This window comes from Crocodylus siamensis, chromosome 15, assembly GCF_052110815.1.
Source record: "Crocodylus siamensis isolate JL-2025a chromosome 15, ASM5211081v1, whole genome shotgun sequence".
Taxonomy (NCBI): Eukaryota; Metazoa; Chordata; order Crocodylia; family Crocodylidae; genus Crocodylus; species Crocodylus siamensis.
In genome coordinates, this window is record NC_143409.1 from 50982450 (window position 1) to 51010432 (window position 27983).

General features: G+C 48.6%; 2 protein-coding genes across 2 annotated transcripts in view; both read right to left on the reverse strand.

Moving 5' to 3' along the window:
- Positions 1-222: 222 nt before the first annotated feature.
- Positions 223-2247, reverse strand: LOC149852741 (testis-expressed protein 50-like). The gene is made up of 2 exons (XM_090029848.1): positions 1998-2247; positions 223-495 (listed from the first exon to the last, which is right to left on the reverse strand). The coding sequence occupies exons 1-2, from the start codon at positions 2235-2237 to the stop codon at positions 223-225; spliced, it is 513 nt and encodes a 170-aa protein (XP_089885974.1). The 5' UTR covers positions 2238-2247.
- Positions 2248-5220: 2973 nt separating this feature from the next.
- Positions 5221-27983, reverse strand: part of LOC149852742 (uncharacterized) — a 32584-nt gene continuing 9821 nt past the window's right edge. Inside the window, exons 2-5 of the mRNA XM_090028407.1 lie at positions 9939-10169; positions 8474-8572; positions 5900-6001; positions 5221-5256 (exon numbers count right to left, since the gene is read on the reverse strand). Of these exons, the coding sequence (XP_089884533.1) occupies positions 5221-5256; positions 5900-6001; positions 8474-8572; positions 9939-10010 (309 nt within the window). The 5' untranslated portion in view covers positions 10011-10169. The remainder of the gene's footprint in view (positions 5257-5899; positions 6002-8473; positions 8573-9938; positions 10170-27983) is intronic.

The window sequence follows — 27983 nt, forward strand, 5'->3', positions numbered from 1 at the left end:
CCACTCTATTCTGTCAATGACAGAATTCAACTTCGCAATTGTCATCATTAGATGAACTGATCAACTAATGATCTAATGTCAAACACACAGCTATTGATTTCTATTCAGTGCCCCCACTGACTTCCTTAACAACATCCATGTAAAGAATTTGGAGAACAAGTATCGGAGCATAAACATATGCTTTTTATCTTTTTTTAGAGAAGGAGCGGCCCCTTTTTCCATTTACACTTCCTGCATCACAGTGTCCACACTGGAGCAGTGGTTATATGGACAAGCAGGGAAGATGTCTTCATCATCTTCAGTTTCTTCCACCTTTCTCCTTTTATTTAATTGCCATGGTGGGACTTCTTTCCTTTCATGGTGGCAGTTGTGCTTCAGGTATTTCAGCATCCTGGATGTATTTGCCACCAGTCTCGACGGCATTTTTTCCACATTGGAGGTGTGCTGACCATAGAGTTCTGTTGCAAGCGAAACTGTGGAGGTCTGACTTACTACCTGGAAAGACAGAGCCCATAACATGGGGAATGTTATTCTTTTCTTCAAGAGTCACGGACTACCAGGCCAGATCTCTTTTTATTTAAAAACTCAAGTGTCAGTGGACCAAACCTTCAACTAGTGTAAACCAGCTCCATTGACATTTACAATGATTTACACAATGATCTGACTCATTGACTTCAATGGAGCTAATTTGGTTTATGCCAGCCTCAGGCCCTGGCCTAGACTCTCTTATTTCCACTGCCACAGATTTGTTCTGTGCAGTTTCTTGTAAAGAAAATCTCCTTTTCTTACCCCTCTCTTCAACTGGAAACTCTCACCAGTTTTACATTTGCAGGTCAAGTGCTTGAACACATCCCCATTGCCCATTCTAGGGTTTAACCCAGTCTCTAACATTCAGGAGCTAAAAGGAGACCTTCATGGTAGCAGCTTCCAGGATATGTATGGGCTTATAGTGGGTTTTCCATGGAGAGCGAGGAAGAGTCAGTGGGAGAGCTTGAATCTCTTCATTTTTGACAACTAGACTGTTTATTTGAATGTCCAAATATGGATTTAGGAATGTAGGTCATAACTCTTAATCCGAAAGAATCTCCAGTGCTATGCTTTAATCCAGGGGTGGCCACCCTTTGACCTATGGACCAGATCAATGCTGCAGTGCCATGTAATCCAGCCTATGGGGCTTCCTACAGATCTGGAAATTTGGCAGTGGAGGGTGGGCAGTGGCATTGCTATCATGCTGCCAGATGTCCAGACCGCTGGGGAGCCCCAGGACCAGAGCTCTGGATCAAGTGACCCATCCCAGTGCTAAGGGCTGGGCGGGGACACAGTTGAGCTCCACAGCCCAGAACTAGCATGCAAGGGGCAGTGCCAGGGCCTTGAGACCCAATCCTGGTACGGAGGGCTGGAAGGGGGTAGTTCCAGGATTCTGGGACCCAACCCCAGGGTGTAGGGACAGGAGGGGGTGGTGCTCGGCCCCTAGGGCCAAATCCTGGCTTATGGGACAGAGGAGGCAACTCCAGGCCCTTGAGGCTCAAATCCAGCATGCTGGGGCAGAGTGGGTGGTGCAAGGCTGCCAGGCGCTAATCCCAGCATGTGGCGGTGGAGGGGTTGGTGCCCAGACCCAGTGCATGGAGATGGGAGGGAACAGTGCCAGGTCCCAGTGTCTGATTCTGGTGTGTAGGGCTTAATCTGTCCCATGGATTGGCCCCACACCACTCATTTACTCATTGAACCAAAAGATTGAGCACCGCTACTGTAATCTACCTGGGACTGGCATGCTCAACCTGTGGCCCATGGGCCAGATGTGGTCCACAGAACCATGGCATCTGGCTCATGGGACACCCCATGGTTGGGGAACTTGGCAGCAGGGGAGCAGTGGCAATACTGCCACCCTCTACTGCTTCTGAATTCCCAAATGGGCACTGCCTCTCCAGCCTTCCAGGCAAAACAGTTGGTTTCTGCTGAGCTAGGACCGTTTGAGTTTGGTAACGGACATTACTCACTTCAGGATTCACATCACTTCTTTGATGCAGCTTCCATTTGATCCAAAGATAGTGTACAGATAAAGAGCAGAGGAGAGAAAGAACAACTTTGACGCTAATACGCAGGATATCCAGCCAGCCTTTGGTTATTTCCAGGTTGGTAAAGTAGAGAGATAATTGGTCCAAAGGGTAGGGCAGGCAAGTAGACATACGCTGTGTTTCAAGCTCCATTTCTTTCAGATCTTCTGGAAGAATATCCATGCCAACTCTCCTCCAGCTTGGGCGACCACCAACGCAAAGGCCATTCTGGAACAAGCAGACAGCCCAGAGAGAAACACCCAGGAAGAAACTTTGAATAAACATTGTCTTGTTTTTTTAGCAGAAAAGACTCCTGTGAATTGGTTGCCACCATGAACCAAATGTTGCCAGAGGTGCAGCAAGTGGCCTTGAGAGCTCACTGTATTGCCTTGAGTGTGTTTCCTTCTATCATTTAGTCACTGAAGCCAAACTACCTGTGAGCTGGTGATCTCACCTGCTGTGGATTTGTTTTCAGATAGGTACTATGATGTCATAAGGAATGCAAATCTCTGTTCAGTGAACAAGGTAAGGAGTTAAAGATGCAACAACCTAATGCGGTCTAGTGATTAGAATGGGGCACGGGGAGTTACAAAGACTGTTTTCTAATGCTGACTCTTGCCATTGGTTTAACTTCTCTGTACCTCAGTTTGCCAGTCTCCAAAGCAGGGATGACACCAGCCCTTTGTGTGTGGTGCTTTGAAAACCTCAGATGAATGGGGCTATAGAGTTGAAAAGAGTCCAGTATTAAAACAATGGCCTGGCTGGTCCATTACACTACTACCTTCGTACTGGGGCGTGAGTGGGACCAGCAATTCCACTTAGGGAATCGGAGAAGCTGGCAACCTGGTCTCGTTGAGAACTTGACTTTGAGCCCTTTGTTCACATGAGCAGACCTACTGAAGTCAGTTTCTTGTGTTAATACCGTTTGTCTGCCATGAGTAATGGGATCTATCCTGTTTTTCAGTCGCTTGCTTATTGCTGTGGTCTGTTCCCTGCTCTTTATGAGTTGCTTTCTTACTCTAGGTCTGCCGATGACTGATGCCTTAGATTTGCACCCTATGAAAGTGAACCACAGTGATGTTGAGAGAAGGTGGAGTTCTGGCAACTTCCCATAAAGCCAACAAGATTTAGGGGCATTCACCATTGCACAGGACCTGGTGTATACATTTTAAAGATACGATGCTTGTAAGAGGAAGCTGTACGGTCTAATGGGGATATCGTCTGAACACATCTGCAGCATGGCATACAGGTGTCTAGGAAATGATTAGATTGTGGTGCTCTGGATGACTTTGGACCAGACACTTAATCTCTCAGGGGCCAGATCCTTAGCTGATGTAATCTAGCATTGACATGAATGGAACTATGATGATCATAATATCCCTAACTCCAGAATGGGCTGACATAGATATCTCCCTTTTAGGAATACAGCAAAGTTGAATTCATTAATATTTATAAAGACAAATAGTTGCTACTTATGTGGCCTTTCCAGCAGCTCTTTTTCCCCATGGTACCCAAGCCAGATTCTTCTTGTATTGTAGTCTGTCTCTGGAGACCTTTGATTAGTTCTGTAAATACTTTGCCATTATGTGAACCTTGTCTTCTGTGTCCTGTTTTGCAGAAGCTAAATAGGCCCTGTAGATATTCCTCAGCCATATTCAGGCAACAATCTCATCCAGAGAAGGTGCAGGGAAGGCTGAACAAGGAAGACAAGTTATGGTGCGGAGCTTGTACAGCGAGGACCATTCTCACTCAGCACAGCTTAGACCTACTTCCTTAACTCTGAGTTGGTGTATGGGTCCTAGTGCCATCATCTTTTCCAAAGGCTCCTGCGCCAGAACAGAAAGAGACTCTGCAATGGTTTTTATGGGGAGTTGATCCCCATATTAACAATAATGCTTGATATCCTTAGGGGGAGAGTGCCATATGTTCAGAAAGGCGTTTAGGAATGAAGACTTGCATTGCATAATTCCTGTGAGAGAATGGAGACAATGATCCATGAGCCACATTAGAGCTTTTATATTGCATGCATCCTGCAAAAGAGCTCTTCACCTCACATTTCTCTCCAGTGTCTCTGTGTTTATGTGTCCTGAAGAGACTTGTGCCACGTTCTTATACATCCAAGAGCGCAGAAGGAGTTAATGCTGGGGTCTGGGTGAGCTCTTGGGAGTTCCTAGTGTCCAGTGCTATGTTCTGATCACTAATCCATACCTACCTCTGTAATTAACTCATACAAGTTAACTCCTAATCAATGTGCCTTGTTATTGATTCCTTACAAGAGAGGCCAGCTTCTCTTCTAGAAGGCCAGTGCTGTTCCCCCTCTTTGATATATGGGGGTTTTAGACAGTCAGGTGTCTCCGGGAGCAGACCTGGATGGTTTGGTTGGATGTGCAATCTGCTTAAAGCAGTTGGTTTTGTGGGGCTCTCTCAGTCTGAAGGAGATTTCCTTCTCTTCTACAGAATGCCTCTCAGCCCCTGCCACCGCTACTGCCTGTGGGTGGTCGCTGTGCCCTCCCAGCCTTGGGGGGCATGAGGCGTTTATGAATGCAGGTATAGGTTGGGTTACTTTTGCCCAGAAGCATCACCTTATACTTATCTACACTTAATTTCATCTGCCATTTAGCTTCCCACTTGCACAATTGTGTCAGACCATTCTGGAGTTCCTCACAGTGCACCTTGACTTTACCACTTTGAAGAAGTGTTTGGTAAATTTTAGCCATCTCACTACTCTACTCATCCCATTTTTCCAGATCATTTACAAATGTTAAACAACACTGGTCCCAACACAGAGCCCTAAGGAACTGCACTGTATATGGACTCAATGCCCAGTCCATTTGGGGTAGCTTTGTGCTTATCTCCAGCCCTGCTGATTGGAGAATGTGGAGTGAGGAACACGTTGTATATAAATAAATAAGGATGTTTGTGGGCGATATCTTCCAATGGACAAAATGCATAGTTGGGAGATATTTAGACAAACTTTTAGACACAAAATACCCATCCTCAGGTCTAAGTATTTTTGTGCCTGAAAGATTGTCTAAATGTCTCCCAGCCGTGCAATTGGTCCAATAAAAGTTGCCACTCACAAAGATCCTTGTCTCTCGTGTATTTCCTGGACCACCATGTCTACATGACTCCAGTACTACATGTTAATAGGTAAGTCTTTATTTGTTCAGGCACTATGGAGGTAGATACTGACCATAAATACCTGGAGAGAGAGACGAATCTTAGGTGTTGAAAAATGGATTGATGGAGTTATTCACCGCTGGGTTAGGAAGGACGTACCAGAGTCCTGGGAGTGTCCTAAGAACTCTCAGGGGCGCCTTTCCTTCTCTGCTTCGTGCAGTCCTGGATTTCCTAGCCTTCTCTTTCCGTCCCGCCAAGTTATTCCTGGCTATTTCTCCTCACTGGCTCTTGTTGTTCCCTGCTTCCATATACCCAAGCCTTAGCACCCTGTGCTCACTCAAAAACCTCTCTCTTTCTTGGCCCATACATGCATGTTTCTCTATCTCTCCTTGCAGATAGTGTTATCCATCGCTTAGTCTAACATGAGAAATGTTGGGAAGTCATTGACCTCTGGAAGGCGTTCTTTTTGCTATCAGTAGTTATGTTCCATGGGTCAGACATCCTGTTCTTTCTTGCCCATGTAAGTGGTCATTTTTTGGCTATTTACATGGCCTTTCAGGCACTAACGCACCTGGCGAGATTCTATTCCTTGATCCATAGTCCTACATGCATGGATAACAAATAACTGGGCATATACCATAGCAACCAGGGCATGTGTGTGTCTCTCTTTGTGGATTCGTAGCAGCCTTAAATGTCCCCACCTGTATATTTAAATTCATAGGTACCTGCACAAAGCTGCTCCCTGCTCCCCAAAACCCTTCCAAAATTTTGGAGGCTGAGGAAGAGGCAGGAGGAACCATGTTCTCTTTCCAGGTGGTACCAATGTCCTGGAAAAGAGAAAGAGAGAGGGAGCACATGAAACTGTCTTCCACATGCAACATTTTGTCCTCTGGAAATGGTTTACTTCACCATCACTGGTTGAGCCCCACATGCAAGTGTCTGAAGTGAGCAAACTGGAAAATCCCACTGATTTGTACATTTTAGGGCACTTGTACACATGACAGTTGTTACTGTCATTTGTACAAATGTCATTTGTGTGGCTTAATGGTGTCACATTACACGTAGGTCAATTTGGAGAGAGGTTCATGAGTTTGCATCATTGCAAACTAAACTGTATCCAGATGTAGTTTAGTTTTCAGTGATGCGTTGCAGCTGGCAGCTTGTCCCCCAGCTGCGAGAGAGGAGGGCAGTCTCGCCAAGCCCACGTGCTGGAATTCTGCTGGGCACTGCTCCCGGGTGGGCTCAGGGAACAATTGGATTGGGCCGGGTGCCCAGGTAGCCCCAGAGAATGCCCCCACCAAGGTGTTGCACAAAGGCGGTTTGTTTCCCTGGAAGCAACGCAGAGATCACAGACACACAGACATCAGTCGGCACAAAAGGATGTATTTGTTTGCAAACAAAGGTCAGAGAGTGGAGCTTTGAAGCTCAGATCACCTCTGGCAAACTAATTGCGTTTGCAAGAGGAATTTATCTTCTCTCTCCTGGGCACGTGTGCAGACACAGGAGTTCCTGCAGCCTACTTCCGTTTCATACAAACATACATGTAACTACATCATCACATACATCGCATGTATAGTATAATTAGTTATTTGAGTATACGGGGTGGAGAGGTAAATATGCAACAGCTCATTAAGCATGCTCAATGCTACAAGAGTTCAAAAGTTTATACCCCAAGGCCATCCAGCTAAATTCCAGTCTCTGTAATCAGTATGAGAAAGTTTAAGGAGGATGGGGGAGAGGAGCCTTGGACAGTATTTCTTTCTTATCAGGAGCAAGATGCAAGCTGTGCATTTCTAACAATGGAGGGAGGAACCAGCGCCCCCCACAGCTCGGCCATGTTTGGCCTGCTGGCAGCTCAGCCCCAGACTTGCCCTCCCACCTCACACACACACACACACGCATACACACACACACACACACACACACGTGCACAGCCCCTCCCCACCAACAGTCCCCAAGCGCTAGCCAGCCAACCCCACCCCCACAGACTGACTTGTATCCAGCTGCCAGGCTGCTCCTACCCCCTACTACATGCCAACCACATGTGTGTGTGCCCTGCCTCCAAGTGCCCTACTCCCAGCCCCAAGCAGCCCCTTGCTAGGGCAAGCCAGGAAGTGCTAGGTCCAACTTTTGAGGCTGAGCAGGGCAAAGTCTGGGTCATTTGATCCTATTTAAAAAAGCCACCCAGGGGGAGATCAGAGGATCTAAAAAGAGGGCAAGTCCAGGAAAACCCAGATGTATGGTAACCCTAATAAACAGCATCCTACTTTTGAGACAGCTGGTAGAGGTCATTATTGGGCCTATGTACACACCACGTTTTTTGCCCTTTCATGTGCTGCGACTGTGTTTCTGTTTGCACAAGCAGGATTTCTGAACACTTTAAAAGTCTTTCATGTGCATTAAAACAAAACTCCTCAGACACAGTTTAGTTTGGCTCACAGAGTATTAAAGCATCATGCCCACGGATTCATTGGATGTAAACACAAAGGCATTCAATGATGTGTAACAAGCCTCTTCATCCACCAGATGGCTGTGCGTGTTTGTAGTTCACCCCTTCATATTGCTTTTACTTTTGAATTGCTTCTGCTTTTTTTTATTTTTGTGCTGTTTGCTAGCTTCCTGCAGCACAGAAACAGGCACAAAGTATGGGATGAGGGGCCCTGGGATAGGAGGGGGCAGTGCTGGACTGTCCCATTCTCCTGCAGTGCCGGCAGGAGACAGGGCTTAATTCATTCAAAAAGCTAGTGCATGCAAACACAGACATGTTGCTCCAAAACTTAATTTGTTCAAAAGCCTAGTGCATGCAAACACAGATACAATGCTCCAAAATACACAAGTTTAAATTTTATAAACCTATTTAATGATTAAAACCTGTGGTGTGTACAGGTGCACACTGTTCCTTATGAATAGGTAAAGGAAAGGATAAGGGCCTCCAGTCAAAGACACAGATATATCACTATTGAAAACAAAGGCAAATATTTAGTTACTCAGGAACTGGGATGGAGTTGGGGGGATCTGAGGGAGTGTGCATGTGTGTGTGTGTTTATACATACCTGAGGGTTTTTTCCCCACATACTGACTTGACATGAACGAGGGTTGGGGATATGAGCACGGAAACAATTTCCTGTAGTGTTATTTTCACTCTGGTTCAGGGAAGCAGCACTATCTACGTACTTTGTGAATAAATGGGATTGTATGAAAGCAATACCCAGCTCCATCCAGTTTCTTTTCCTGTCTGGGACAACCTGGAAGACCCTGAATTTTGGCAGCCTACTCAGATTAAAGAAGAGTAGCATTACCTTTGTTAATTTGATCCCAATTTCCCAAATCCCTTCCAGGACTGTACAGGATGATTGGGAGTAAGAAGCCACACATTTGTTCAATGTGCTTTCAATGTCCTACAGAGGGAGAGGGAGAAATAAGCAGGAGGTCAGTCCTACTTGCTCTGTGAGTGGGAGCACTTGCTTTGTTATCTCCTCCTGAGTACCAGAACTAGTCCCCTTCAGTTAGCAACTTTACATGCAAACACCAGCTTCATTTCATGCTTTTATGTCTGTTCCTTTAGTTCACTCTCTCAAACTGACCTAATGTGTCCTTTCTCTAAAATCTGTCCCCTAAAGCACTTTAAATTTTTGGGGCTTTACCCTTCCCAGCAGCTCTATGAGCACATTTCCCATGCACATGAGCTGTGCACAGGCAATGGATTACACAGCAGAGTCCAAGGTATTCTTCTTATCTCGGATTTTACTGGGGGGGTAACTAGACTTGCAATAACCTAGGAATCAGTGACAAGAGGTACCTGATTTTAGCACATCGCATCCTCCACTACAGTGAGTAATGGAGGATGGGACAGGTAATGTAGTAACACAAGAATATTAGATTCCAGGCAAGAACAGTTTCAGAAACTACAAAATCCACAAAGTAAAAATTCTTTGCAGTTAAAGAGACTGACAATGCTGATGCTGCTGGAGGTTATAGACTATGGACTTTTATGTGGGACATATTTGAATCTGCAATTCTCCATTCAGAAATCAAACTACAGCAAAAGCTTTGTTACCCAGCACCCATGGGGAATGGGGGGTGCCAGATAACAAAATGTGCCAGTTAACTGAGAGGCCCAAATAGCCATCATTGCCTGTTTGTGCCTCCACCTCTCCCACCGCATCTGGGGCATCGCCACCCCTTCTGCCACATCACTGCTTTTCCCGTGGGCTCCGTGGGCCCCGAGGGACAGGGAGGCGGGCCCTGCGCAGGCTGCTATGCCCCGAGCCGTGGGGGCTCGGCGAAACTGGAAGTGCCACGGTGGGCACTTCTGGTTTGGCTTTTACCTTACAAGCCAGCATGCTGGTTAACAGAGCACAGCTTGTAAGGTGCTAGTTAATGCAGCTTTTACTGTACTATACATGACAGTGGGCAGGTCCACATGAGGTGCTAACTGCGCAGCAGCTGAATAATAATGCACAGTAGCATGTCACAGCACCAACAGTGCTAACAAACTAATACACAGTGTTATTAGGCTACTGTGCAGTAGTGTCACCAAAAGGGCATTTGCTGGCACTACTGTGCACTAACTGCAGTTATGGTGTATTTATTTAGTACTTGGTTATAAAAGTACTAAATAAATGGGCAGTAACTACTGCACAGTAGCATCTCATGTAGATGTGCCCATTGGTAAACAATTTTTTTTTTTACTTAACCTGTGTTCGCTGACTCTTGGTTGTCAATTTTTCCCATGTTGCAATGTTTACTTCAAGACAACATTACCTGCAGGAATTCACTTGGTGGCTGCTCACATTTCTCCTCCATCTCACAGATCAGCTTGTTGATATGGGACATGTCCTCAGAGAGTTTAGCAGTATATTTCTTACGTCTATTTAAAATGCCATTGTCTATCTTTTTTAGCTGGGAGAGCAGGAGTCTTTCCTTTTCGCGTACTAATTGGTGTTCTTGAAGAAACTCAGATACAATCTTCTGCCTCTGATTTTCTGTCCATTTCTGTAATAAAGAACAAAAAATAGAAAAGTGAGGTCAGGATCAGGAGTCACATAGTACTTTATACAACTCTTCGTGTGTGTGTCTACATGAGATGCTTAATGTGCAGCATCACAGCAAAAACAAAGCTAATGGGCTAATGCATTAAGTGTTGCACAAAAAGTGTGCCTTTGCTAGCAAGCATTAGCTTTTATCTAGTACCTCATACTAGCTAACTTAATGTGCAGTAGCAAAGGTGCATTAATGAACATGTAGACACACCCTGTATGCCATAAGAAGTAAAAATTCAGCAGCTGACATGGAGGCATTTCTCTGTTGCTTCCCCTCAGTACTAACTGATCAAAATACTAGTATTTTAATGTTTTGTGAGCAACAGAGAAGAACTTGGCCAATGACTGAGCTGTGGTGTGGTGGTTGGCATGCTGGGTTGAGACGCAAGGGGTCCCAGGTATAAATCTTTGTGTGAGAGGGGAATAAGAACTCACTTTCTCTAGCTTGTCTTAGTCATTTAGCTCTTTGGGAGAAACGGTGATCTGCGTCCCCCCATTCTGTCACCAATCTGTGCAACTATGTTATCCATATGCACAGGGCTACACATCTAGGAATAGAATTGCTCTGAATATCCTGTAGATGACCCAAAGATGGCCACTTAGATGACCAGGAAAGATTAAAAAACATTACCCTTGGGGACTTTTGCAACCCAAAATGGGAAAGTGAATGATAGTAATGCCAACTGTTATAAAACCATCATGAGACTCAGGATTTCAAAGTTAAAATAATTCTGACTCATGATCTCCCAACTGAACCCTCAGACCTCTGGATTTCCCAGGTGGTAAGTGGCGGGGAAGGAGTGGGAAGAAAGGGAATGGAGGGGGGCAGATAGAGGCCCCTGTGGTGAGACAGGGAATGGGGCAGAGGCTGGAGTGAGCGGGGCCCCGAGGCCGGGGTGGGTCATCCAGAGGTGCTGGGGAGGGGTGTGGCTCCCCACAGCAGTGCTCCCCCCTGGGGGCGGCACCGGGGGTCAGGCACGAGCCAGAGATGGGCTGCCCTCTGCAGGCTAGAGCTCTGTGCCTGACTTTGCCCCAGGAGGTCAGCCATAGGACACCAATGCCACACGCCAAGTAGACGGGGGATGTGGGATGCACTGGTCGTGCAGCGTGTCCCTTACCCACCCAGCAGCAGGAAGCACACTGGCATCACATGGCTGAGCTCCTGAGCCAGAGACAGCAGGGTGCAGAGCTCCAGCCTGCAGCAGGTAGTCTGACTCTGCCCCGTGGCGGGCACAAGCCCCCAGTGCCTCCCCCAAGGGTGCACACTGCTGCAGGGAGCTGTGCCCTCCCTCCACACCTCTGGACAACCCACCTCAGCCCTTGAGCCCCATTTACCCTAACCCCTGCTCCTGCCCCACTCCCTCCCTCACTGAGGGGGCCTCAATCTCCCCTCTCCAGGCCTCTTCCCCTCCACTTACCAGCTGGGTGCTGCTTGCCTGTCTGTCTCTGTGTGTGTGCCTGTCTGTCTGCTCCTCAATCCCAAGCTATAGCCTCCCGAGCCCTGCTGCTTCCCTTCACTCCTGACCCACTGTACTCTGCATCCTGCCGGGGTGTATGGGAGCCCCCTGTACCAGAGCACAGGGTGCTCTGTTACTATCAGGGACCTGAGCAACAAGCAGGAAGCCTGCAGCTGGCTGTAATCCCAATCAGGCAATGCGGCCTGATTGGGGAATAGGGACCGGCTGTGGTATGTAAAAGCTGGTTTCTGAACAGTAGAGGCAGCAGTCTGCTGCCAAGAGCCAGAGCATCAGCACCACTCAGAGGTAAGGGAGGAGCTACTGGGGATGACAGGAGGTAAAGGGCAGCCTCCCACCTGATTCATATTAATTCGGAACATCAAGGCACGGCAGGAAAGACAGGTGGGTGGTTTGCCCGGAAGCAAGTGGGCAGGCCTACATTGAGACCAGTCCCGGGATGGCCACTTGTTACATGCCCCACCCACAGCCCCCACAGCCTCCTACACCTTCACAAATAACCCCCTCCCCATATACACACTTCAAAAATAGCATCTCATGATTTACATGGCAATCTCTTAATTTTCTAAGAGTCCGTCTCATGATTTTTGGCACTGTGAAGTTGGCAATACTGGGCTTTCAGACAGAACAGAATCTCTACAACTGGTGAATGCCTTCCCATGGTTACACAGATAGAAGGGACACACAAATGCTAGCAGAGGGCAAAAAAAAATGGTGAGGGGGCTGGGGCACATGAGTTATGAGGAGAGGCTGAGGAAACTGGGCTTATTTAGTCTGGAGAAGGGAAATTTGAGGTGGGATTTAATAGCAGCCTTCAACTACATGAAGGATACCAAAGATGGAGCTGGGCTGTTCTCAGTGGTGACAGATGACAGTTCAAGGAGCAATGGTCTGTGGGCAAGCTTTTTGGGAGAATTATCCTGGCACATGTCCACAAAGGGCCAGCGGGGGATTTCCTGCTTAGGGGCAACCAACACGGGTTCATCAGTGGCAGGTCCTGTCAGACCAACCTGGTGGCCTGCTATGATCAGATCACCAGATCAGTTAGACGCAGGAGTAGCAGTGGACATCGTCTTCCTGGATTTCGGAAGGCCTTTGACACTGTCTTTCACCCTGTTCTCATTAAGAAACTGGGGGACTGCAGTGTCGACATCCACACAGTCAAATGGGTCGCCAACAGGCTGGAGGGCCGCACCCGGAGAGCGGTGGTGGACGGGTCGTTTTTGACCTGGAAGGATGTGGGCAGTGGGGTCCCCCAGGGCTCGGTCCTCAGCCCGCAGTGTTCAACATCTTCATGTGACTTGGACGAGGGGGTAAAAAGCACCTGTTCAAATTTGCTGATGACACGAAGGTGTGGGGGGAGGTGGGCACGCTAGAAGGAAGCAATAGGCTGCAATCGGACCTAGACAGGTGACAGGGGTGGGCGGATGAAAACAGAATGGGTCTCAACACCGACAAGTGCAAGGTGCTGCACCTGGGGAGGAAGAACCAGCACCATACCTACAGGCTGGGGAACTCCCTTCTCGTCTGCGCAGAGGCAGAAAAGGATCTGGGAGTCACCATTGACTCCAAGACGAACGTGGACCGGCAGTGTGGGGATGCAGTCAGGAAGGCCAACCTTGGGTCCAAGGAGGTGATCGCTCCCCCTCTATGTGGCACTGGTCAGGCCGCAGCTGGAGTCCTGCGTCCAGTTCTGGGCGCCGCACTTCAGGAGGGATGTGGACAGCATGGAGAGGGTCCAGGGGAGGTTACTCGCATGATCGGGGGGCAGCAGGGCAGGCCCTACGAGGAGAGCCTACGGGACCTGAACCTGTTCAGCCTCCACAAGACGAGGCTGAGGGGGATCTAGTGGCTGTTTACAAACTAGTCAGGGGGGACCAGCAGGCATTGGGGGAGTCCCTGTTCCCCCGAGCACCGCCAGGAGTGACTAGGAATAGTGGTCACAAGCTGGTAGAGGGTAGGTTTAGGCTAGATATCAGGAGGCGCGACTTCATGGTCAGGGCGGCTAGGGCCTGGAACCAACTTCCAAGAGAAGTGGTGCTGGCTCCTGCCCTGGGGGGCTTTAAGAGGAGGCTCGACGAACAACTTGCTGGGGTCATTTCGGACTTGATGATCTGCTCAGGTCCCTTCCAACCCGGCAACTGTGAAACTATGGTCAGACATGATCTAGCTGCTACAAATCCATGCTGGGTTCCCTGCTGCATTATTTTTCCTGCTGGACTCCCACAATATGATCCTTCTTAATCTTTGCAAAGACTTTTCCAAGGATGGAGGTGAGACTCTGGCCTCTAATTCCTCAGATCCTCCTTCCTCCCCTTCTTGAAAATAGGGACCACATTGGCTCTTTTCCAGTCCTCCGGGACCTGACCCGAGCGCCATGAGCACTCAGACAGCCGTGGCGCTGGTTCTGCTCTGACACCGGCCAACTCCTTCAGTACTCTCAGATGCAGCTCATCCGGGCCGGCCGACTTGAACACATCCAGTCCATCCAGGTGACTCTGCACCAAGTCAGCATCGGCAGTGGTGGGCTGGTGTCCCTCTGATGCCCGGCTGAGAGCCCATTAGGAGACTTATCTTCACCCCTGTTCAGGAGCACCGAAGCAAAAACTCATTGAATAGCTCAGCCTTGACCCCCCTCTCTGTCACTAATTGCTCCTTTTTGTTCAGGAACTGCACCTTCCTTTTACTCCCTACATACCTAAAAACAGACTTTTTGTTGCCTTTATTTTGTGTTGCCAGCCTCAGCTCTGTAGTTGCTTTGGCTTTTCTAGTTGCTTCCCTGCAAGTGCGGGCCAAGTAGGTATACCCCTCCTTGGTAGCTTCCCCCTGTTTCTACCACCTATATGCCTTCTTTTTTGCCCTTAGGCTCCCCTGGATTTCCCTGTTTAGCCAAGGAAGTTTTTTGGCTCCTTTGCCCCTTTTCTCTCATACTGGGATCGTCTCCCTCTGCGCCTGAAGGATCGCCTCCTTTAGGAACGACCACCCTGCCTGGACTCCCATCTTCCGATACTCCTATCCTGCAGGGCATCGTTGACCAGACTCCTGAGCACACTGAAGTTAGCCTTCCTAAATTAAAGCACGTCCCCCCGACTAGTTATCTTACCCACCCTGTGCCAGATGGTGAATTTGATTGATTGGTGGTCACTGTCCCCAAGGTGACCACGAATCTGCAGCTCCCATACCAGGTCACCCCTGTAGCCAACACCAAGTCCAGTAAGGCATTCCCGCTAGTGGGACCGTAGCCCTCCTGCGTCAGGGGAAGGTCCTGCACGCAGGTTACGAACCTACGTGGATGGTTGGATTTGGCTGGCTGCCCCTCCCAGGAGATGTCAGGGTAGTTTAGGTCCCCCGTGACACCACGTCCCTAGACCGTACGGCTCTGAGAGATGCCCCAGGAAAGTCTAGCTTTTCCTCTTGATGTGGTGGTGTGTAGCAGATCCCTCGCCCCCCAAGTGCCTTTCCCCGCAATCTCCATGTATCCTAACCCACAATGCCTCAACTTTCTCCTCCTCTGATCCCATTTTGATAGGGGTATAATGCTCCTTTGCATAGAGAGCAACCCCTCCCCCTTTCCTCCCTACTCTGTCCCTTCTGTACTACCTATAGCCCTCAATGTGCACCGCCCAGCCATAGGAAGGGTCCCACCAGGTTTCTGTTAGCCCCCCTAAATCAAAGTTATTATCTGCAAGCAAAAGTGCGAGCCTTCCTACTTGTTCTGATGCCCATGCTCTGAGCTTTAGTATAGAGTTCCTGCCTCCCTGTCCCCTGTCGACACTTGAGCACTCTGTATGGTGCCTTTGGAGCATGGAGATTTCCCGTGATTTGCTGGTTTCCTCCATCTTCTTCATCCTACTCCGTGTGTCAGGGGGCTCTTAAACCTCCCTCAAAGGCGTTGGGTATTAGCTGCAGCCACAGGTGGGGATGGTGACGGGGCTGTGCCAATGTGCACATCATAGCAGTTGCCTAATTAGCTCTGCAGTAAACTTCTCCATGTCTACACGTGCAGTGCTATTAGGAGGGAGTAAACTAATTAACTCCACAGCAGGATAGCATTTGTAAATACAAATACTATCTTAGGGTGGAGTTTTTTACTCCACAGCAGCCCACATGTAGATGATGGGGCTAGCTGGGGCATGAGTTTGGGCTTCAGTATGGCTGGCTAGCCCCACACTGTTGCACCCTCGTGCCCCAGCGAGCCCCCTCCACAACACATTGGAATACACTGGAGCAGCCCTTGGAGCAGCCACGCCAGCAGGGGTAGCTCCAGCCTGGCTCAGCATGCTGCAGTCCCCAGTGCAAGTTCAAATGGTGTGTCCAGATGCAATAAACTCTGGTGCAACATGTTGCTGGAATTTATTGCTCTGACTTAATTGCCCATGTAGATGTGTCCAGCTATTACAAAGAAAGATCTGTTATTTTCCCTTCCTTCTGCCTTTCAAAATAAAGGTGCATCTTCTATCCCAGGGCATGGTGTTTGCAAGAAGATATGGCAAGTTCCAAGCTGGTTTCTCTGTACATGAAAGTCATTGTGTGAATAATAGCAACCCCCATCCCCGTCCCCTGCCACTCACACCATCTCAAATGCTCCCTGCCATGTGTGGGTACCTCTCACCCAGGCAAGTGTTTGAGATGACAGGAAAGCTATATATAGTAAAGGAATTCGGGGCTCGTCAAGAGAGGCAATTGCAACATGGGTGGAGGTCGGACCGGCTCACACGGACAAAACCATAGCAGTGCAGGCTTTAGCATGAGCTGCCAAACCCCAAGAGAGACATGCCCCAACTGGGAACCTGTAGCAGCGCGACACCATGTTTTTCTAGCTCTAGCTTAAAGCCCTCCTTCACATGTGCTCGTATGAACCCAGGTGTAGAAATGACTGACAGTGAGGTACTGGAGGCACGTCAAGATGCTTAAGGTGGCTAGATTTTGTGTTATGAATCTGAAATTAGCTGCGTACATTGAATGATAATGACTACAGAACTAGTGATGCAAGATCTTTGGACTATTTTGACTATTTTTCACCCTTGAAGGTTTCTTGTGTTGCTTTTTAAACTTTATCTATAATCTAACAAATTATTATTGCTAAAATCACATGTAATCTAGTAATTATATCCTTTCTTTTTGAATTGTGGAGCCCAAAACTGGACGCAGCTGCAGCCTCACCAAAGCCAAGTACAATGGGAGAATGATGTCCCAGGATTTGCTTGAGAAGCATCTATGGATGCAAGCCAGCGTTTTGGTCGCTTTACTAGCCGCAGCATTGCATTGCAGGCTCATGTTCATCTTGTGGTCAATGATGACCCCCAACTCTCTTTCTTCTGTAGTGCTATCCAACGTAGCACTGCCGAGCCTATGAGGATGCTGCAGGTTTTTCCTCCCAAGGTGGAGAACCTTGCATTTTTCGGTGTTAAACACCATCAGGTTCTCATCTGCCCATTTGCTGAGCTTGTCCAGGTCAGCCTGGATCACCCGCCTATCTTCTGGCATGGATGCTTTGCCCCAGAGTTTGGTGTTATCGGCAAACTTGGCCAGTCCACTCCTGACTCCAATGTCCACATCATTAATGAAAATGTTGAACAGTATGGGTCCCAGGACAGAGCCTTGAGGGACCCCACTGGTCACAGGGCACCACGATAAGTGACTGCCATCAATTACAACCCTCTGTGTCCGACCACGGAGCCAATTTCCCAGCCAGCGGATTGTGGTGGAGCCAAGGCCACAACTGGGCAGTTTGGCCAAGAGGTGATCATGGGATACCAGATCAAAGCTTTTTTGAAGTCAAGATATATGATATCAATCTCTTCTCCCTTGTCCAGGTGATAGGTTACCTGGTCGTAGAAGGAAATGAGATTGGTCAAACAAGACCTACCCGCAACAAACCCGTGCTGGCTGTCCCTTAGGATGTTAGCCTGGGCCAGTCCCTCAAGGATGGCCTCCTTAATAAACTTTTCTAAGATCTTCCCCAGGATAGAAGTCAGGCTAATGGGCCTGTAGTTAGCCGGATCCACTCTCCTCCCTTTCTTGAAGATCGGCACCACATTGGCCTTCTTCCAGTCTTCGGGCACTACACCAGAGCACCAGGAGTTTTCAAAGATCCGGGCTAGGGGCTGGGCTATGACGCTCGCCAGCTCCTTGAGTACCCTGGCATGCAGATTGTCAGGGCCGGCTGACTTGAAAGTATCCAGCTTTTCAAGGTGTTCCTTCATGAGGTCAGCATTTATGGAGGGTAGGGGATCCCCAACACCCGGATCTCCCTGTCCCATAGCAGGCTTGGGCGTCCCATGGGGATGATGCAAAGTACCTATTTAATAGGTTGGCTTTTTCCTGGGCGTCAGTTGTCAGTTGCCCCATCTGGTTTAGCACAGGTCCAACATTGCCCTTGCTTTTCCTCCAGCTCCCCACATATCTGAAAAAGGACTTTTTGTTGTCCTTGATGCTTGAAGCTAGTTGGAGTTCAGTTGCAGCCTTGGCTTTCCTGGTTTGCTCCCTGCAGGACCAGACCAGTGCAGAATAATCCTCCTTGGAGGTGAATCCCGTCCTCCATCCTTTGTAGGCTTTCCTTTTTAGCCACAGTAGGTCTGCTAGGTCCTTGGAGAGCCAGGGGGGCTGCTGTGCCTTCTTGCTGCCTTTCCTCCATGTTGGAATAGATTTAGCTTGTGCACTGAGGATCGCTTCCTTGAGAAGCAACCACTCTTCTTGAACTCCCATCTCCCTGGGGTCATGGTCCTTGAGGGCCTGACCGACTAGCCTCTTGAGCTTGTCAAAGTCGGCTTTTCTGAAGTCAAGGACTTCTGTGTTGCTGACTGACTTGCCAGCTTTACGGCGGATGGTGAAGGTGATCAGCTCATGGTCGCTGTCACCCAGCTTCCCATCGATCACTAGGTCGCCGATTAGGTCGTCCCCCATAGCCAGTACCAAGCCTCTCGTCGGCCCATAGACTTCTTGAGTCAGGTAGAGGTCATCCACACATGAGAGAAAGCTTTGCGCCCGCTCAGATTTAGCTGAGTGATCTCCCCACGAGATGTCCAGGTAATTGAAGTCACCCATGACAACCAAGGTCCTGGAACAAGCAGCCTCAGTCAGTTCCCAGGCGAACTCCTGGTCAAGCTCAGGACTTTGAGTGGGAGGTCTGTAGTAGACTCCCACTGTTGTGTCCCCTGTGCCATATTCCCCACGAATTTTTACCCAGAGGGTCTCTAGCTGTCCATGCCGGTCGCCAACATCAGCTTGCAGGGACATGTAGCTTTCCTTCACATAGAGAGCTACACCCCTGCCCCTTTTGTCAACACGATCCCTCCTGTACAGGGTATAGCCCTCTATACCCGTGGTCCAGTCATGGGTGGAGTCCCACCAGGTCTCCGTTATCCCAATGACATCATATTTCTTTGTACTGAGCAGGAGGACGAGCTTGTCCTGCTTGTTGCCCAGGCTCCTGGCATTAGTGTACAGGCAGGCGAGTGTGCCCTTGGGGGCTCTTGCCTTGCCCACAGATTGTGCCAGGGCTGGGGCAGGGGTGGGCTCCCTTAAGTGCCTTGGTCTGCTGGCTTTGCAAGGGTTGCTCAGCGGGCCAGCAGTGGCAGTAGGCCCCCCATCCCCCAGCGGGCTTAGTTTAAAGCCCGGTGGAGCAGGTCAGCCAGCCTGGCTGAGAAGAGCCTCCTCCCCAGGGGGGAAAGGTGGAGGCCATCTCTTCCCAGCAGCTCGCTGCCTCTCTCGCCAAAGAGCAGGCTGTGGTCATGGAAGCCGAAGCCTTCCCGATGACACCAGCGCCGCAGTCTTTGGTTCACTGAGTGGATCCTCCTCTCCCTCCTCAGCCCATAGCCCGAGACTGGGAGGATCGACGAAAACACCACCTGAGCTCTCAGACCTCTAAGCCCCACTCCCAACTCCCTATAGTGCCTCGTGACCTGGCTGGGGGTGCTCCGAGCCGTGTCATTGGTGCCCACGTGAATAAGGAGCATAGGGTAGTGGTCTGTGGGCCGGAGGAGCTGCGGGATCCTCTCCGCAATGTCTCGGATGCGGGCCCCCGGGAAGCAGCAGACTTCCCAGGCTAAGGGGTCGGGGCGGCAGATTGCCCCTCAGTGACCCGCAGGATGGGGTCTCCCACAACAAACACCTTTCGTTTTGTCTTGGGGAGAGCGGGGGCAGTAGCCGTGGTTGAGCCTGGGTTGCCTGCTGGAGCTGGCAACTGAAGGACTGGGGCATCTGTAGCTATTGAGCATGGGAGTGATGGACACAGCTCCAGAATTGCAGCTTCCTAGACCGTAAAGCCTGCAAGTGGGAGAGGAACAGTTCCTTTTGCTATTATCTCAAATGAAATATTATAGTGCAGGCTCCTTAGCATATTAGTGCAGCATCTAGTTTCCCTTTAACTAGAAAAAAATGTGTTGTGCTTTATGCGACTATGCTATACACCCTCTGCACCCCGCTTTTTCTAAATCCTAGTTCCCCCTATGACCACAGTGCACATTTTCCCCAGTAATGAGAAAGTAGAAGCTTTACTAATATGCTAGAGGCCAGTGTTACAGTATTCACTCTAAGATCAAAGCAAAAACACATACAACTTTATATATATATAATATATTATTATGATTTTTTTATATATATATATATATATATATATAAAGGTTAAAAAACACAACAAGCTAGGCAAGAGTCAAAAAATATAGTGTCACTAGTCTTGTAATCACTGTAATTAAATGTGCATCTCATTCAGGTTCACAAAAAAAAATCTAGCCTGCTTGCGTGTGTTGGCAGTGCCTCCAATACTTCACTGTCAATTATTGCTACACCTGAGTTCATCTGAACACCCATGAGTGAAAGTTTTTAGCTAGAGATGAAAACATGCTGCAGGGCTATTAAATAGGAGATAGACATTACAAGGACAGTCTAACAGACAGCAACACTGCAGAAGGAAGAATGATTTGAAACATCAAGGACATCAAAAACAAGAGTGTGTCACTCACACCTATTCAGTGGAGGGAGATTAGCAGGAATTGGGGAAATGATAAAAAGCCATGAAGTCAATGGGGTCATAAGAACATAAGAACTGCCAAGTACTGGGTCAGACCATTGGTCCATCTTGCCCAGTCTCTTAGATTCATAGACTCAGAGAGGTTCGGGTCAGAAGGTCATCGAGTCTGGCCCCCTGCCCTGCATAGGAAAGAGGGCTGGGGTCAGATGACCCCAACTAGGTGCTTGTCCACCTCATGTCACCGCAGCAAAGAGCGGATGCTGGAAGGGAGAGTGAGCTGGGTCTGACCAGAGTTTTTCCCACTGTTCCTCTCCCACTTACAGGCTTTAAGGTCTAGGAAGCTGCAATTCTGGGTCTGTGTCCATCACTCCCATGCTAAATAGCTACAGATGCCCCATTCCTTCAAGAACGTGTCCAACCCCTGTGTGAATCTGGTTACACTCTCAGTGTACACCAGGCAGCCCCTTGTAGGCTGGAACTCTGCCAGCCTCCTAGGGAAAAGCCACAGCTTCCCACATTTTCCTCCTTTAAAGGAGAATCCATTTTTAAAGTTTGTTGAATCATTTTTAAAGTTTGTTTGTGAACCTTTGATATATTCTTGCAACCCACTTTTGGGTCACAACCCATGGGTTGCAAAACACTAGTCTGAAAGCTCAACCCCCTGCCTGAGACAGCATCATCCATATTAAAACCAAACCATCCTGCACAAGCCCATAATCTAAATTCTTTGCAAAGCAATCATCAACTCTGACACAACACAACACTAATTGTACAACAGGGTTAATTGTATAGTGTTAGGAATAAGTTAGAAGGCAGTGTGGATAGGGCTTGCATGGGATGGTTTGGATGGGATGACACTGCCTTGGAGCCAGGGGGCAGGGATAGATGACCTCTGGAGGCCACACCAGCCTGGTTCTTCTATTCTTCTGTGTGTACAATCAGCAGCCAACTTCAAACCAAAAAAACCCAACAACCCACAATCATCTCATTAAGTGTCTAAAAATGGATATGTGTTTAATGGGCTCTGTTGGAATTCGCTCCTGTCTTCCTAATTCCCAGAGGCTGGGACTAGGCAAATGGAGACCAAATTAACTACTTCTTACAAAAGCCCCAATGCCATAATCCCAGAAGGAGATTTGCCTCTGTTTGCTAGGAGCTGGATGAGGGAGGCTGTGACGATACTGATAAAGGAGATATGAAATAATCTCCATAATTGTGTTGGACTCCCTTAATTCCCACTTACCTGGCAGGTGAAACACCATGACCATGAAGGTGATTTTCCTATTGGCAGGGAAAAACCATGAACATGGCGTGGGGTAAGTACCCTGACCAAGGTAATGCCATTAAAATGGCACTGTGTAGTGAAGGGTTGCACCCTTGTCTGCTTGTGGGCAGGACTCCCTACCATAGCCTCATAGTTAGCCTCCTACTTTGATTTTCAGTGCAAGGATCTTGACTACATGCCAACTTTATGTTAACAGGAGACTTGTCCCTAGCTTGCTCCTGCAGCCATATGGCTGAGGGCAAGCAAAACTCAAGGGCATCCAAACCCCAAGCCTCTGGGCTTGGGTCTGCATGTAGGATGCCCGCCTAAGAATTTGGAAGTATCTGAAGCATGAGGCAGGGGTGGAGGATGCTTGCTGGTAGCTGGGCCACATATAATTCTTGAATAACTCACAAATTTGGAATTAATTTGGCTGATTTGACTTGGGCCACAAAAAATTTCCTTAAAAAAACACCACCACAAAACAAAAACTTCAACAAATTCCTTCTCATAAGTAATTCAGTAAATATCTACTGAACTATTGGTGTCTACTGAGCTACTGGTCTTCCCAGGTGAAAGGGCACAAGTACGTTGCAGACTGATTAGTGGAGGTCTCAGAATTGGGATTGGCCAGTTCTTCACCTAGAAACAGCTGAGACATGAGTCCTTCTCACAATCTGCCCCCTAAAGTCTGTGACAAAGCCTGGGCCAAAACTTTTATCAGTGGAAGAGCTGGAAGTTGGGATGAGAACTCTGGAATCAGAGGCCCTGCGTGCCCAATGGAGGATGGGCAAGGTGCTGGATCGCTCTGTGCCTCACTTTTCTCATAAATGCAGTGAGGAATAAGCCAAAGAGGTATTTGCATGTGACAACCGGGATCTCAAGCAATTGGTTTGCTTTTATGCTATTGACTATTTAGCCTGTGGCCCAGGATAACTTCCAGATCCTTTTTTGCATTAGTGCAGCCTGGTTAATTGTTCCCCAGTCTTAATTCATGTCTCAGACAGTAGCCCCAGACCTGGCACCTGAGCTTGGCAGTATTGCTGTTAATCCAGACAGGCTATGCTGTGGGTATTTTCCCATGCTAGTTACCCATGGCATAACTGGAGTGGCCATACAGGGTCAGGTGACCCTCCATGTCCCCCATATAAACCCTGAACTAGAACAGGAAGTGTATGGGCAATGGAGTGCAACCTAACCCTAAATTACTTTAGTGTTCCCTGTGACTTGCTTCTCCACTCTGTGATCCTCTGTTTTCCTGGATCACTCCTACACCCTGCTCTTGGTCTGAACTCCTGTCTCCATAACCTGACTTGTCCTTGGACTCCATTACCCTATCCTGAGTCTGGTTGGCACTTCCACCTCCCCTGACCAGACATCTTGTGGGATGAGCACTCAGCAAGATCTGATTACTCACAAAGCTTCCTCAGTTGCACTGAAGGGCTCTATCTGACTCAAGAAGTTTACAGGCTGACCAAGGGTAAGGCACTCCTACACTTGGTTCTGGCCAAAATGGACAATCTAGTGAGCAAACTGAGGACTGAAGGGAAACTAGGTGACAGTGACCATAAGATGATCACTTTCTCCATCCACTGTAAGACAGGAAAATCAGTCAATAGGATAGAAATCTTTGATTTTAGGAAAGCTGACTTCCACAGGCTTAGGAGATTGGTTGGCGAGGCCCAGCAGGACCATGGTCTGATGGGAAGGGAGCACAAGAAAAGTGGTTGTTCCTCAAGGAAGTGATTCTAGGAGGCATGGGTGACTGGTGCCTCCTGAGTCGGGGGGCGGGTGCACCAGATAGCTGATGGTTGTGGGGGGATGTCCCCCAGCTGCAGATCACTGACTGGGGGGCAGGAGTCCCTCAGCAGCCAATCACCAAGCTAGCAGCAAAACCGGATTCACGGTTGGCAGTTCCAGGGGGTGCACAGCTGATCTCATGCGTTGCCAATGTTAGAAGGACAAAGGAAGTCAATTCCGTTTCATGAGAAAGGCAGCAAAAGGTCTAGGAGACCTCCTTGGCTCAATAGGAAAATCAGGGTCCTACTGATATTACAAAGAGAAGCTTATAAGGGATGGAAGTCAGAAATTACCACCAAAGAGGAGTACTCAGCAATAGCCTGTACCTGTAGGGAGTGGATTAGAAAAGCAAAGGCAGGAACCAAATGCAAATAGGCAACAAAAATCAAGGACAACAAAAAGTCCTCCTTTAGATATGTAGGAAGTTGGGGGGGGGAAAGGGAAGCATAGGGCCCCGATGAACAAAGCAGGAAAGCTGATAACCGACACTCAGGAGAAAACAGAACTAAATGAATACTTTCCACCACTCCATGGCTGTTAGCCTGCTTGACAGGATACAAGATGATCAAGGTAGGTGTGATCACCCTTCCATAGTTGGCAAAGAACTTGTGGGGGAACACCTAGAGAGGCTGGATATCTACAAGTCAGCAGAACCAGATGAACTACACCTGGGAGTGCTAAAAGAACTGGCCAACATCATTGTGCAACCTATGACAAAGCTATTTGAGGACTTGTGGTACTCAGGAGAGGTTCTAGAAGACTGGAAGAGGGCTAATGTGGTGCCTATCTTCAAGAAAGGGAGAAAGGAGGACCCAGGGAATTATAAGCCAAACAGTTTGGTCTCAATTCCTGGTAAAATCCTGGAAAAAATTATCCAAAAAATCCATTATTGATAGGCTAACAGAAGGAAGTATTCTAAAGGACAGCCAACATGGCTTCATTGTGGGCAGCATATGGCTTACCAATCTCATTTCCTTCTATGATCAGGTAACTCACCACCAAGATAAGGGAAATGAGGTTGATATCTGTAACAAAAGGGGCCCGGCACACCCCATACAGGGTGCAGTGAAGAATTGTGCCCACAGGCGTCAAGCCAGGGCCCCATGAAAGAAAAGAGAAAAACTTACCAGGGGGAGAGCAGGAGCCATGCACGCTGCCATGGCCATGCTTTATAAGCTCCCTGTTGATCAAACTCAGCAGTGGTTGACTGATGACGTCAGCCAGCAATGCCACAATGGGAGTTTAAAACAGCAATGGGAGTTTTAAAAGGCCCCTGGGAGTGCTGGAGGAAGGAAGGAGGTGAGCTGCCACTGGACCAGTTGTGTCCGGGGCTACAGCAACTTTAGAGAGCCTGGAGGGGCTGTGTAGGCTCCATTAGCCAGAACTGTAGAGATAGAGCCAAGCATAAACCCCATTATTGGCAGCCTTCCCTGCAGGGAGCCAGGGAAGAGGCTACTAGACCTCCAAAGGGACATGGTATAGCCAGGGGCTGACCACCCCTTCTCAACCCCAAGGGAGGAATTATCCCAGGATCATTTTTTTCATTTGTCTGGAGTTATTCTCTGGTGCTCCAGGAATGCCTCATCTGCAAATGAGGCTGGGGAGACCAGGGGGACCGAGAGGCCCAAGGGCCATAGTATGGGTCCATCCCACCACATCATCGATGGCTGGCATGTGTCTGGAGTGTAGGGGAGGTGGAGCTCCAACAACTACCACGATGCAGACTGTGAGTACCACACCCTAGAAAGAACTTCCATCCTTCACCACTGAGCCCCTCCCCCTAATAACTTCCATCAATTCATGGCAGAGCATTATCTCTCTGGGGATCACGGTGAGAGAGCTCACAGGCCAGCAGAAGCATCACAGTCTCATATACTTGGACTTCAAAAAAGGCCTTCAACCTGGTCTCCAATGATGTCCTCAAGGTAAAATTGGGAAAATGTGGCCTTGACTACTTTATGGTCCAGTGGCTAGGTAACTGGCTTCAAGGTAGGACCCAGACAGTATTAATAGATGGAACTGAGTTGACATGACAGAAGGTGACCAGTGGCATCCCTCAGGGATCAGTACTCAGACCAGTGCTTTTCAACATGTTCATCAATTATTTGGATTCAGGTATTAAAAGCAAACTGGCAAAGTTTGTGGATGACATCAAATTATGGTGGGGTGTGGTCCCACTTCAGAACAGGGTGGGAATATAGGCTGGCTTGAACAAGCTTGCAAGCTGGGCAGGTCAAAACCTGATGATGTTTAATGCAGAGAAGTGTAAAGTGCTCTGTCTGGGGAGAAATAATCTGCAACACACTTATAGGCTCGGCAGTGCAGCTGAAAGAGACCTGGGGGTTGTGATAGACTACTGAATGAACATGGGCCACCAATGTGATGCCATAGCTGGCAAAGTGAAGCTAACACTGTCATGCATCTACTGATGCACCTTGAGCAAGACTAAGGAAGTTATCTTCCCGCTCTACTTGGCCTTGGTGAGACCACAGCTGGATTACTGCATCCACTTCTGGGCACTGAACTTCAGGAATGGCGTGGAGAAGCTTGAGAGAGTCCAAAGGAGGGCCACCCACATAACTAGAGGTCTGGAGAGCAGGCATACGAGGGGAGGCTGAAAGACTTGAGACTGTTCAGCCTGGAGAAGAGAAGACTCAGAGGGGACTTGGTGGCAGCCTATAAGTATATTAGGCGTATATACCAGGGCCTGGGACAGCGTATGTACACCAAGGCACTGCAGGGGAAGACAAAAAACAATGGGCACAAACTGATTGAAGATCACTTCAGACTGAACATAAGGAAAAACTTCTTTAACAATTCAAGTGCTGAGGGTCTGGACTGACTCCCCCCAGAGGTGGTACAGTCACCTACCCTAGCAATCTTCAAAAAGTGTCTTCATGCCCACCTTGCTGGGGTCATCAGATCCCAGCAGTCTTTCCTGCCCAAGTGCAGGGGTGCTGGACCAGATGATCTTGTAAGGTCCCTTCCAGCCTGTAACAGCTATGAAACTATGTCACGAGTCTACTGATGTGCTCCTGTTAGGCTGGAGTAAACTAATATACTCTGCAGCAGGATAGGAGCTTTTGAGGTGTACATGCTGCCCTGGGGGGCTGGGGCAATTTGGGGACTGCCTGCCTACCTGCGTTGTAACATGAGCCTGGGCAAGATGCAAAGAACACATGAAGCCACTAGAGGGCACCACGTCCTACTCAGAGAAAGCCTACTGGGAGCTGATACTGGTCTCAGCTGGCAGCACTCCAGCCTGCAAGGGGATTTGGGACCAGGAGGCAGGAAGTGCTGCATGTATGTGTGCATCCACACACATGCATGTGGCTGGAAAATACATCTGGGCACCATGGATAGCTGCTCCCTTCAAGCAAGTCTATGGGGGGGCGGGCAAAGGGTACAGAAGGGGTTGGGCGAGGGCAGATAGAGGCCCCCATGGTGAAGGAGGGAGTAGGACAGGGATTGGGAGTGCTGCACAGGCAGGGCAGAGCATGGGGTGTTACCAGATTTGTCCATCACTTTGGGGGGCACTCATTTATTAGTTATATTTCTGGGGTTCTGGTAATTCTATCAATGTGCTGTTTGTATCACTTCTGTTTCCACATGAAGCTTATCTCTCCCGTCTGCAAGTCAGCACCCCCGATGGAGCTACCTTGCAGGGTCTAGTTTCAATGGGGCTGGGTTCCTCCAGCTACTGCATCAATCGAACACACACACACACAGGTTAATAGAGCGCATCTGAGTCAGGCCGGGCTACTCAGCGTTTTCAGGCTGTTACCCTCATGTGCCCCAAACTCAGTACAGGAAGAGAATACATCTGAGCTGGCTGGGTCAGTCAGCATTTACAGGGTGACCCCCTCATGCCACCACTCAGCACAATAGGACAATCAATAAAAAGCATTCAGACACACACACAGGTTAATAGGGTACCTCTAAGTGGGCAGGGTTACTCAGCACTTCCAAGCTGACATCCTCATGGACCCTGGCTCAGCACATCCCTTATTTCAGCAGGACAATAACAAATGCCATTAGACACACATACACACATGCTAACAGGGTACATCTGAGCAGGCTGGGTCCAATCAGCACTTTCAAATGATACCCTCATGCACCTCAAAACTCAGCACATCCCAATCTATTCTCATAAGTGTCCTAGGTGATGAGCAAACCCCACAGGATCTTTGGGCTTTATTGGGAACTTTCGCTTAGATAAAAGAAGCATTGCCACAGAGTAGGTGGGGAGGTAGAGGA